The 12,803-nt window shown below is 43.2% G+C and overlaps 1 protein-coding gene across 2 annotated transcripts in view; it reads left to right on the top strand.

The window, feature by feature from the left end:
• The window catches only part of ZNF341 (zinc finger protein 341), a 35,994-nt gene that overhangs the window by 13,389 nt on the left and 9,802 nt on the right, over positions 1–12,803 (top strand). For both annotated transcript variants that reach the window (XM_033095287.1, XM_033095288.1), the window contains 5 exons: positions 1,882–2,077; positions 3,461–3,551; positions 5,231–5,424; positions 6,903–7,093; positions 10,933–11,141. In XM_033095287.1, the coding sequence (XP_032951178.1) occupies positions 1,882–2,077; positions 3,461–3,551; positions 5,231–5,424; positions 6,903–7,093; positions 10,933–11,141 (881 nt within the window). The remainder of the gene's footprint in view (positions 1–1,881; positions 2,078–3,460; positions 3,552–5,230; positions 5,425–6,902; positions 7,094–10,932; positions 11,142–12,803) is intronic.

Genomic DNA, 12,803 nt, shown 5'->3' with positions numbered 1-12,803 from the left:
CATGAGGTTTAGGCTTGTAAGTGATTCAGTGTCACTTCTGTTGGTCAAAGCAGGTTGCAAGGAGAGCTTAGATTTAAGGAGTAGAGAAATAGACATCGTCTCTTGGTGGGAAAAGCTGCAAAGTCTTGGGGATGGGGAGAGGTAAAGAACTGAGGCTATTAGGCAATCAGTGCATCATATTACCATATGAACTCCTTGCTGAAAAGCTCTGAGCTATAAGCAGTCTACTCTTAAGGTGCTAGGAGTTCAGAATCTTCCCAGACACCAGTGCAAGGGGCATGGCTATGACAGAAAGAGTCTGCCTGCACTTGAGGTCACATTATCCCAGCCATACAGACATTCCATGTCGGTACCATCCATATTATATATATTATGTTATAAATATATTATATATATATTATGTCATAAAATAGAAACCACTCTAGGTATTTCTGGCAGTGGGATTTAATATAGGAAGTTAGGTGCTTACAAAGCTGATAGAAGGGCTAGAGGAACAAAAGTCAAGGTTGGCGGCACCACTGGGTTTTAGATTCACTGTTGTCACTTGGCCCAGAGAACCAGGACACTGCTGCTGCACCCAGAGGTGAGGAAACTAGGATTCTGTTGCTGATGTTCCAGCTACCCTGCCGTCCTTGGGGCTGGTGGTCAGGAGAGGAGTGTAGAGTTCAACCAGCCACTCTAAAACTCATGGCTGTAAACCCACCTGTCTCCCACCACAGCTGCTGGAGAATGGTTTCTACCTCCCTTCTGCCTTCTGCATCTCATGCAGATGCTTCCTGCAGGCAGAACCATGCTGGCAAGGGAGTCTGGGAATGTGGCTCCAAGTTTCCCACCCCTGCATTTCAAGGGAGAGCATGGAAGGGTGTGGAAATGGTGCGAAGGGCCAACAGACAAGATCTGGCAGAAGCACCTACTGGTGCCATATCAGATGCCTAGTAAATGTGTAAATGAATTCATTCATTCAACAAATATTTATTGAGTTACCACTCTGTGCCAAGCATTTCTCTAGCCCTGGGTACAGAGCAGTAAACAAAAGCAGAACAAAAGTCCCTGCCTTCATGGAACTAGGCAGATAATAGGATTAGTAAGTGACATACACAACTTACTACATAATGATAAATTTAAGGAGGAAAATAAAGCAGAGAAGGATAGGAAGTGAAATTTTGGATAGGCTAGCCCAGAAAGACTAATGAATGACAAGTAGGTGAATGAATAAATGAATTCTTCACAATGCCCCAGTGTCATGATGTAAGCTTACTGTTAACTAAGTTTGAGTGGCTCAGAATTCATTTGGTAATTTCTTGTGGCATCAGTGTCAATTCTCAGTTTAGGGATGCCTGCTGGTGTGGTGTCAGGTCAGTTAATTTGAGTAGCTGGTGAGGGCACAGATCCTTCTGACTTCCTAGTTCTCCTGTGGAAGCAAACTACTAATAACAACAATAATAGCAATAAAATTAATAACAGTTAATGTTTATTGAGTACTTACTATATGCTAGGCATTGTTCTAAGCTCTTTACTTGTTAGCTCATTTAATCCTCATAACAATCCAATGAGATGGACACTGTGATTAGCCCCATTTTACAGATGTGGAAACGGAGACAGAGAAGTTAAAAGACTTGTCCACAATCTCTTAGGTGATAAGTGTCAGAGTCAGGATTTGAACCCAGGCAACCTGGCTACAAAGCTGCTTCTAACCTGCTGGCTTCATGAAATTTTAGGGGTCTTGGGGAGTGGGGTGACTGACCTACATGGAGGAGTTAGGATGGCGCTATAGATGGAGAGTGGCTGAGATCACCAGGCCTGCAGTGAACCTCCTCCGGGTTGGGGTGACTCTTCCCCTCCCTTCCCAGAGCTCTCTCCCTGACTCTGCTGTCCTTCTAGGTGCCAAACCAGTGTGTGGAGGCTCCAGTATACCCCACCCCACCGGTATATAGCCCTGGCAAACAGGGATTCAAACCAAAAGGACCAAACCCTGCTGACTCCATGACCAGTGCCACTGGGGGCACAGTAGCCACCTTTGACTCCCCACCAACGCTGAAGACCCGACGGGCCAAAGGTGCCAGTGGACTCCCAGAAGGTCGGCCCACAGTCTGGCATGGGCATCTTTCCTCAGCATTGGCCTATCCACAGGCTACTTCGTTCTAGTCTTCCCTTTTATGGTGGATAGGATTAAGTTTTATTGCATGTAGTAGAAAATCCAAAGCAAAAGTGACTTCAAAATGACAGAATTTTGTTTTTCTCCTGTGCAAAAAAACAAGGTCAGAGGCAGGCAATCTGGAGATCACGTGCCGATATGGTCACCAGGCACCCACATCTCTTCTGTCTTTCTGCTCTGCCATCCCTAGCTCATGGCTGCTGTTAGCACGGTGCCTCATTGTGTATTATGGCTGCTGGAGCTCCAGTCATCAATTTCATATTCCAGGCAATAAGGATAAAAGGGGAGTCTCCCAGCTTCTAGCATTTCTGCATGATGCCTTTACTTACATCTCATTTGTCAAAACTTAGTCACGTGACTATATCTAGCAGCAAGGGAAGCTGGGAAATGCCTCTTTTAGCCAGGAACATTGATGTTCCCCTTATGTAGGGCACTCATGAGGATAGAAGAAGGGGAGAACAGATATTGGGCAGGCAAGCAGCAGTGTCTGCCACTGCTTTGGGGATGCTAAGTATGAGGTTGGGGGCAATGTCAGAAAGGGGTGGGGTATGGGGAGGGCAGCGAAATCGAGAATTTTCAGGGGTTTTCCAGTCAAATACTTCCATGCTGCCTTTCTTCCACAAATATGTATTGAGCAATTATGTGCCAGGCTTGGTGTTAGACACTGGGGATCCAGCATCTTGGTCCAGGATTTCCCTACCTTCAGTTATCACAGTTTAATGGGATAGACAAACAAGGAATAAATAAATATTTATGGGTTACTCAAGGAAGGAGATTAATAGGGTCCTATGATTGGGAATACTGGGGAGAGGCTGGAAAATGATGCTACCTATCCATCGGGGGGTGAGAAGGAAACAGCCTTGTGGCTATCTGAAGGACTGGCCTATCCGGCAATGGGAGCAGCAGGTGCAAAGGTCCTGAGGTGGGACCATGTTGGATGTCTTTCAAGGTTAGCAAGGAGTCCACTGTAGCTCGATGAAGAGAATGATGAGGTTGGCAGGAAGCAGAGGCTGCAGAGCCCTGTGGGCCACAGCAGGGAGGCTGGATTTTAAACTAGGCCAGAGGGGAGCCTTTGAGGGGTTTGTCCTGGTCTCCTAGCCAGAGCATGCCCTGAGCTTTTCCACTCCCCAGGCACTGTGAGAGGCTCACCTGTGCCTCTTCTCCTGCCTGTCCATGGGTATAGACCTCTCACAATCTGGAATTTCTGGTCTCAGGTCCAGGGGTATGAGTGGCTAGAGGCTGCCCTTGGCACCCACAGTTATGCCTCCAGCCTCACCATCTCCCTCCTCTTACTTTGTCTTTCAGCTGCAGGGAAGCCAAAGGCTCAGAAACTCAAGTGCTCCTACTGTGATAAGTCATTCACCAAAAACTTCGACCTACAGCAGCACATCCGAAGGTACCCAGGCATGGTGGGGCAGGTGGCTCCTGGGCAGCCCTGGCTGGGGGGCCATCCCGAGTGGAAGCACAGTTCCCTTTGCAGCTCCCTAGTCTGGGTGGTGACCAAGGCCCCATCTGTCCTGTCATGGTTCTCAGACCATCAGTCCAGGTCAGAATGGTTTCCCTTTTCTCTTTTAGGAGCTGTGGGAGGGATCTGTGAAAGCTGTGTGGCCTGCCCGCTATTATGGAAAAGGTCCGAGGAGTGGGGGGTGGGCAGAGAAATGTACTTGAACTGATAGGGGCTTGTAGACATGAGGGGTGCCTCAGTCCTCACCTCTGCAGAAGGGGCTGACCTCAAGGGCTCCCATGCTCTGCGACTATAACTATGAGCTCTCTGCTTACTCAGGACCAACCACGATACCTCTTGTCCCAAGAACATGCAGGGAGCCCCGCTGGGCCTCAGGATTTCCTCTGGGAAGTGGAGGGGTAGACTTGTTCAGTGATTCTCACAGAATCATGAAGGTGATTTTAGGGGGTTCATGGATATGGTGTTAAAGACTTCTGAAAGACATAGTGAGAAAGTTATTCTCTTTTCAGTTTCTTTCAGTCCTAGGAGAATCAAAGGAGAAAGCCTCAATTTGATCTGTCTTAATGCCTCACACATTCTCATATGCTTGCACATCTTTTATCAGAGACAGAGAGAGAGAAAACAAACCTCTCTCAAACCATGGCAGGCAGCGGCTTTTCTCCGGACCAGGGTTCCCACCTTGGCACCATTGACATTTTAGATCATATCATTCTTTTTTGTGGGAGGCTGACCTTTGCTTGGTAGAATGTTTAGCAGCATCCCTGACCTCTAATTATTAAATGCGAATAGCGCCCCTCATTCCTCAGCTGTGACAACCAAAAAATGTGTTTAAACATTGCCAAATGTCCCCTGGAGGGTAAAATCAACCAAAAGTTGAGAACCACTGATCTACACTGGTGTTGTCCAATAGAACTTTCTGCAAAGATGGAAATGCCCCAGATGGTGCTGTCCAGGCGGGTAGCCACTGATGATATATGGCTACTGAGTGCTTGAAATATGGCTAGTGTGATTGAGAAACTGAATATTTTATTTATTTTATTTTAATAAATTTAAATAGTCCATGTGGTTTGTGTCTACCTTATTGGACAGTGCAGCTTTAGATCTTAATAATAGTGTTTTATGAATTATTGCATTTTTTGGTTACTTTGGATTTACGACAAATGGTTATCCATATACAACAACAATAGGAAGCTTCATTTTAAAATATTTTTAGTTTTAAAACACAAAATTAATTTGGAAGGCAATGCTGAATAAGGGTACAAGTGCTGTACAGTGACACCTAGGATATTCCCTCATTCAAATAACAGAAATCCCTATTTAAATGGGCTTAAACAATTAGTCAATGTTTCATCTCATAGTATGAGATGGCCATAGAGAAGGTCAGCCCTGGGGCTGGTTGATTCAGCAGCTCAGTAATGTCACCAAGAGCATAGAGTCTTTCTGTCTCTGGTCTGCCTGCTTCAGCAAGAGGGCTTGTCTTCATGGTGTCAGAGTTGTGGCCAGCAGCATCTAGAGGCTCTGTCTGGGCCTTCCTGGTGGCTGTTAGCTCCGGGGCTGAGGCCACATCTCCATTCCTACACGAGGGTGCTGACACACCTTGTTTCCCACAGCCACACTGGTGAGAAGCCCTTCCAGTGCATTGCATGTGGCCGTGCCTTTGCCCAGAAATCTAATGTCAAGAAGCACATGCAGACTCACAAGGTATGGCCTCCAGGACGCAGTGGTAGTACCGTCTCTCGCAACTCTGTGACCGTACAGGTCATGGCCCTGAACCCCAGCAGGCAGGAGGACGAGGAAAGCACGGGTGAGTTGAAGCAGGGAACGCCACTCTCCCCACACCTTTCCTCTGCAGCTTCACAGGTTTTGCTGCTAACTGTGAACTTGGGCAACCTCCTTGACCTCTTTGGGCTTCAGTCTACTTTATCAATAAAAGGGGATATAGGATGAAAGGAGGGATGACAAAGATACAATATGTGTGGCATCACTGTAATAGTGTACCCATAACTGACATCACTAATCAATCACCTATCTTTTTTTTCTGAGCCTGGATCCTGCCTCAGAATCTATTTTCAATATATTGCTTTAGGCAGTCACTCTCAGTTGGTCAGAAATTGAAACCTTTTTGACCTCTGTGGGCAGATGGTCTCCAGAGTCCTTTCTGGTTTCTAGGATTGTCATCTGAGCCATCACTTGTCCCTGAGCTAATGACCCTGTCCCTGATACTGATTTAATTCCTCTCCTGCATGGACAATGGGACTTCTAGGGCTGGAGCAGTGATGTCCAACAAAAATATAATATGAGCAACATACGCAATTTAAAATTTTCTAATAGCTACATAAAAACAGTAAAAAAAAAAAAGGTGAAATTAGTGTTAATCATATATTTTATTTAACCCAATATATTATCATTTTAACATGCAATGTAAACAAATTATTAATGAGATATTTTACATTTTTTTAATGCTAAGTTTCTGAAATCCAGGATGTACGTATTTACATTTATAGTACATCTGGATTTGGACCAGCCACATTTCAAGTTGTCAGTTGCCACATGTGGCTTGCGGCCACAGTATTGGACAGTGTAAGGCCTGGGCTTTTCTGTGTAACCCCATGGGTAAGCGATGTCTGCTCTTTGCCAGCTGATGAAGGGGTTGTTTTGCTGCACAAACAACATACGGCCACTTGCATATGACCTCCCTGTTGGAATTAGCCCTACTCTGTGTGTAGTCATTCTTTGTGTGTCCTCTGAGTTCTTGAGAATTCCTTGGAGATAAAACCATTTCTCCCATTTCTGTTGAAACTCCTACAGTGCCTAGCACCAAGGGTTCAACCATTTAGCAAACCTTTATGGAGGCCCCTGTCCTCAGAGTGAGTGAGGGACGGGCACATAAACAAATGATTGTAATTAGAACAAGGAGTTGAGGAGGCATGATGAGTACAGCTAGGAGCGGTGTTCAGGAGTTTTAACAACCATGGAGAGATCTAGAGTGTCCGAGGGGAAAGCCAAGAAGGGAAGGTGGTAGCTGCTCATCAATCAGAATGTAAGTATTCCGGTACTTTAGCACCTGGATGGTGGTATCAGTGCACACCAGCTGACTGTGAGTGCAGCAAGGACAGTGTCCAACACCAGGCATGTGGTAAGTGGTGGGGCGAACGCAGGGGAGCCCGCAGGAGGTGCTCCAGGAATCCTTCCTGAATGGTGTGACTCTCTGTCCTGACTCTTCCTCTGTCCTTCTCAGTGATTCCACCCACCCACCCACCCCCAACCTGGCTTTCTCCACAGGGTTGAGCCAGACCCTGTCGAGCGCCCCACAGCCCCAAGCCTTGCCCACAACAGGCGAGGATGAGGGGGAGAAGCTGGAGGCCAAGCAGGTGGTCCTCATCGATAGCTCCTACCTGTGCCAGTTCTGCCCCAGCAAGTTCAGCACCTATTTCCAGCTCAAGTCCCACATGACTCAGCATAAGAACGAGCAGGTAGGTGGCTGGCTGGCAGTGGGAGGGGCCACATCCACCCTAGTCATGAGCCTTGGCTGGTGCTGGGCTCTTGAACATGGCCTACAAAGGGACAGGAGTGGGCCTCAGTTACTCTGAGCTACCATTTAACCACTCATGATGGGCTATGCTTCCCCCTGTATTCTGCCGGGGTGGGGCCAGCCTACTGGGCCATCATAGTGCTAGCCCGAGGGAGGAAGCCCACCTCTAGAGGGTCATGTAATGAAGGACTCAGACACAGGAAAAATTCTTAATATCCTGAGAAGAGCTAATGTCTAAAACCTACCTACCTATGAGGATTTAGGACTACAGTCTTTTTTTAAAAATTGAGATATAATTCGTGTACCATAAAATTCACCCTTTTTTAAAGTGTAGACTTCAGTGATTTTTACTGTGTTTCCTCGAAAATAAGACCTAGCCGGACCATCAGCTCTAATGCGTCTTTTGGAGCAAAAATTAATATAAGACCCGGGATTTATATTATATTATATCCGGTATTATATTATATTACATTATATTATACTATATTATATTTATTATAAGACTGGGTCTTATATTAAAATAAGAACGGTCTTATATTAATTTTTGCTCCAAAAGACACACTAGAGCTGATGGTCTGGCTAGGTCTTCTTTTTGGGGAAACATGGTAGTGGATTCATAAGGTTGTGCAGCCATCACCATTATCTAATTCCAGAACATCACCCCAACAAGAAACCCTGTACCTAGTAGCAGCCATTCCATCCTTCCCATAGCCCCTGGTAACCACTAATCTGTTTTCTGTCTCTGTGGTTTTACCTATACTGGACATTTAATATAAATGGAATCACACAGTGTGTGGCCTTTTAAGGTAATATTTTTAAGTTTCATCCCTGTTATAGCATGTATCGGTACTTTATTCCTTTTTATGACCGAGTAATATTCCATTGTATGGACATAGCACATTTTCTCCTTCGTTTCAGCAGTTAATGGACATTTGGGTTGTTTCTGTTTTATGGTTATTGTGAATAATGCTGTTATGGACATTCACGTGCAAGTTTTTGTATGAACATATGTTTTCAATTCTCTTGGGTATAAACCTAGAAATGGAATTGCTGAATTATATGGCGATTCTACACCAGTCTTTATTATTTTAAATAACTTTCATTGTTATTTTTTCTCTTTATAAAAGTATCACGTGCCCAATATAGAATTAGAAAATTCAGAAAAGTCTCAAGAATGTATAAGTTAACCTTTACTATTATATGTTGAGTACTCTGCTAAATGATTTTCATTCAATAGTTTGTTTAATTCTCATAACATCCTTAGTTATAGGCATTTTCAGTATATCCACATGAGGAAACCAAGGCTCCAAGGAGTCAAATGACTGGGAATCACACAGCCAGTAAGTGACTGAGTTAGGGTTCAAAGCCAGGTTTGCTTGACCCTAAACTCCACGTCATCAACCACCTTGCAGTATATTCTCCCAAGAATGCAGCACAAAATCCACTATATTTTGTGGAGTTTCTGTATTTAAAAAAAAATTTTAATCGGAGTCTGTATACACATAAAATTTTGAATTGTGCTTTTTTCTGAAAGCTTTAAAAAAATTTTTATTTTGAAAGAAATGTAGATTCACACTGCAATTATGGCACAGAACTGTTCCATCACCACAAAGATTTCCCTTGTGCTGCCTCTTATTAGACACACCCATTCTTCTCCTTCCCAACATATTTAGCTTCTGGAAATCACTAATCGATTCTCATCTTTATAAGTTTATCATTTTGAGGATGTTGTATAAATGGAGTCTTCAAGTATGTGGCCTTTTGAGATTGGCTTTTTCACTCAGCATAAATTCTCTTGAGATTTGTGCTTTCTATTTTTTAACCTAATTTTATATTTTGAGTATTTTCTCATGTCGCTATTTTTAAAAACATGTTTAATGGCTACATTTTTTTAAAATCCCCTATTGTTGAACATTTAGGTTATTTCCTGAGTTTTGTTATTTATAAACAAAACCATGGTGAGCATCACTGTAATCAAATCTTTGTCCATATCTCTGACTTTTTCCTTATGGTAGAGCCCTAGCAGGGGAGGTTCATGGAGTTAAGTTAGGATATCGTTGGGGCACATCACAGAAAACTGACTCAAACTGGCTTAAACAATTAGGAAGTTTGTCATCTCACATAACAAGAAAACCCAAGATAGGGCAGTTTTAGGCCTGAAATAGTCAGTTGATTCAACTCAGCATCAAGGACCCTGTGTCTTTCCAGCTCATCTCCACAATGTAGACTTGTCCTCTACTGATCGCTCACCTGTAGTCCTAGGATGTTGGTCACTTTTTCTAGGCAGCAGCAGCCTAGACAATATTATCCATGAGCAAAAAGGGGTTATCTTTTCTGTATCTTTTTTAGGAGCAAGGAAACCTTTCCCAGAAGATCTCTTATTGGTCAAAGCCAGTGCATGTGCTCTATCATTTAGGATGCATTATTCTGCTGCACATAATAGAAAACTGGCTTGCTAGTTAGGGTTTTATTTCTCTCACATCACGAGAAGTCCATAAGTAGGAAGTGTTGGGCTTGTATAGCAGGTCAGATATGTCATCATGGACTAAGGCTTTTTCTGGCTTTCTGTTTTGCCATCCTTAACATGTGGCTTTCATTCTCAAGGTTGCAGGATGGCTGCTATATCTCCAGCCATCACATCTATAGTCCAGTCAGGACAAATGCAAAAGGTAGAGGGGATTTTTCGTAGGAAGCTTTTGCTTTTTTGTTCTGAGATTGGTGACTTTTCTAAAGACTACTATCTACATATCTTTGGCAAGAAAGAAGTCACATGACTGACACTAGATGCAAGGGAACCAGGGAGATCGGATCAAATGTTTTAACTGGGCGTGTTGCCACCCTGAGCAAATCACGGTTCACTTTGTTAGGAAGGAGGAGTGGTGGAATTGTGTAGGCAACTAGGAGTGTGTACCATTTCTCAAAGTATAATCTTCAAAATGTTAAAAACGTATTTCTCATATAAATAACATAGTGAACATGAGTCAGAATTTTAACATCATTCATTAATGAGGGAATTGAAAGGATGACAAAGTAAGTTCAAAGGAGGATATGAGACACTGATGTCTATACCTATATATAACTATGTCAGTGAGAAAAGGAATAAGATTGCTAAGTTAGATACAAATCCACTTAATGTCCTACAAGGCAATAAAACCCATGACCTTTGGGATTATCTTTTCTGCCTGACAAAAATTATTTACATCGAATCAGTTTTCTATAAGTTAATATTTAACTTTAGAGTCTGGATCCTAACCAATAGTAAATAGTCAAAACAATTCACATTTCCCCAGAGAGTGAGATGATTCTAGGCAGGCTTGTTAGACAGTAGTTCTCAAGTGAGGTCCCGGGACCAGCATCATCTGGGCACCTGTTATGGGCACATATTCAGGCCATCCAGACCTGCTGTGTCAGATACTCTGGGCGTGGCGCCCAGCAATCTGTTACTGTCACACACGCTCAAGTTGGAGAGCCACTATTCTAATAGGATATTGGAAGGACACAATGTCATCTTTTTACTGTATTTCCAGATTTGGGGTAATTTTTCTAAATATACCCAGGCTACACAGAGCCTGAGGGAAGGGTAATGGGGCCATTGTGATTGGCTGAGAGGAGAGGACCCTCCAATCAAAATAAAACCAGGGCTCCAGCAGCAGGGGAACAGAGGAATAGCGGTAAGGTCATTCGCCAGCAGTGTTCGAGGCACATGCCACGGGCAGGCAGGGGGTGGCAGTGGAGGCAGCTCTCCTGCCTCCCCTCACCTGCCCTGTGTCTTCCCTCAAGGTGTACAAGTGTGTGGTCAAAAGCTGCGCCCAGACATTCCCGAAGCTCGACACGTTTCTGGAGCACATCAAAAGCCACCAGGAGGAGCTGAGCTACCGCTGCCACCTCTGTGGCAAGGACTTTCCTTCATTGTATGACCTGGGTGTACACCAGTACTCCCACAGCCTCCTGCCACAGCACAGCCCCAAGAAGGATAACGCGGTCTACAAGTACGTGCTGTCCCATTCCCGTCTCCCACAGGGAATCCAGGGGTCTGCATCCTTGATGGTTCTGATGGCTCAGGACCACTGAGACACCTCAAAGGGGAAACTGAATCTCAGGCTGGGGTCCAGCCTGCCGGAGTGGGTTCTGGGCCTTGGCATTGGTGGGGGAAAAGATGGACCCTCCTTATAGCTTTCTTCAACTTGGCAGACGTTTCTTCTTTAAAAAAAAAATCCTAAAAAAGGAAAACCAGTCTTTCTTCATTCATAGAATATTCCGAAAATTCAAGATAGAATTCAGCATACTTTTAGGTCATGATTTCCCCTTTAATTATTTAGGATACTCTTTTCTGAATCCCCTCCAGGTTTTTCAATGTCTTTCCTAAAATATAAACTATAAAAACTAAAGACATTCTTAAAATGCTCAAGAGATGTTAAATATATCTTAACTCAAGCTAATATGTCATCATCTCACAATATGGAATTTTTATTTACTGATTATTTTTGTCATTACTGAAGGAATAAGTTTCACCTGGTTTGACAATACCATTATCAATATTTTCCTTATAATATCTGTACAGTTTAATTATACATCTTATATTTATAATTCCCTAATAATTAACCACAATGAATCCTTTCTAAATGAAGGATATAAATTGATATAACAGTTTGTACAAACTATAATAAAACATTCAATTACCAAAAATAAAAGGAATGATACAAAGAATTCTCACAAATAGCCGTCACCCAGATTTCCCAAACGTTAATTTTTCACCACATTGGCTTTATCCTGTTCTGAGCTATTTGAGAATAATTTGCAGACATGAGGCTTTACCCCTTCTCTTTAGGGTATATTTTCTAAAAACAAGGATAACCTCTTACTTAAGCGTGGTATAGTTATCCAAATCAGGAAGTTAAATCAAGACAACTCTTATTCAACCTTATTCGAAAATTTCCAACTGTTCCAATAACATCCTTTATAGACAAAGAGAAAAGTGTTTTTTCTGGCCTAGGAGCCCATCCAGGATCACACATTGCATTCAGTTGTCATATCGCTTCAGTTTCCTTGAAGCTGGAACCATTCCTCAGTCTGTCTTTCATGATGTTGGTTTTTTTTTTTTTTTAATTTATTGGGGTGACAATTGTTAGTAAAATTACATAGATTTCAGGTGTACAATTCTGTATTACATCATCTATAAATCCCATTGTGTGTTCACCACCCAGAGTCAGTTCTCCTTCCATCACCATATATTTGATCCCCCTTACCCTCATCTCCCACCCCCCACCCCCCTTACCCTCTGGTAACCACTAAACTATTGTCTGTGTCTATGAGTTTTTGTTTCTCATTTGTTTGTCTTGTTCTTTTGTTGTTTTTGGTTTATATACCACATATCAATGAAATCATATGGTTCTCCACTTTTTCTGTCTGACTTATTTCGCTTAGCAGTATACTCTCAAGATCCATCCATGTTGTCACAAATATTCCTATATCATCTTTTCTTATGACGTTGGTATTTTTGAAGAGTATAAGCCAGTTCTTTTGCAGAATGTCCTCCATTCGGATTTGTCTGATTTGACCTCAGGTTAGATCCAGGATTGGCACTTTTGGCAGGAATAGCACAAAGTGACTCTGTGTCCTTCTCAGTGCATTAGATCAGGAGGTGCATGACG

The sequence above is a fragment of the Rhinolophus ferrumequinum genome, chromosome 23 (assembly GCF_004115265.2).
Source record: "Rhinolophus ferrumequinum isolate MPI-CBG mRhiFer1 chromosome 23, mRhiFer1_v1.p, whole genome shotgun sequence".
Taxonomy (NCBI): Eukaryota; Metazoa; Chordata; class Mammalia; order Chiroptera; family Rhinolophidae; genus Rhinolophus; species Rhinolophus ferrumequinum.
The sequence above is the reverse complement of the archived record's forward strand: the minus strand, read 5'-3'. Positions and strand labels throughout refer to the sequence as shown.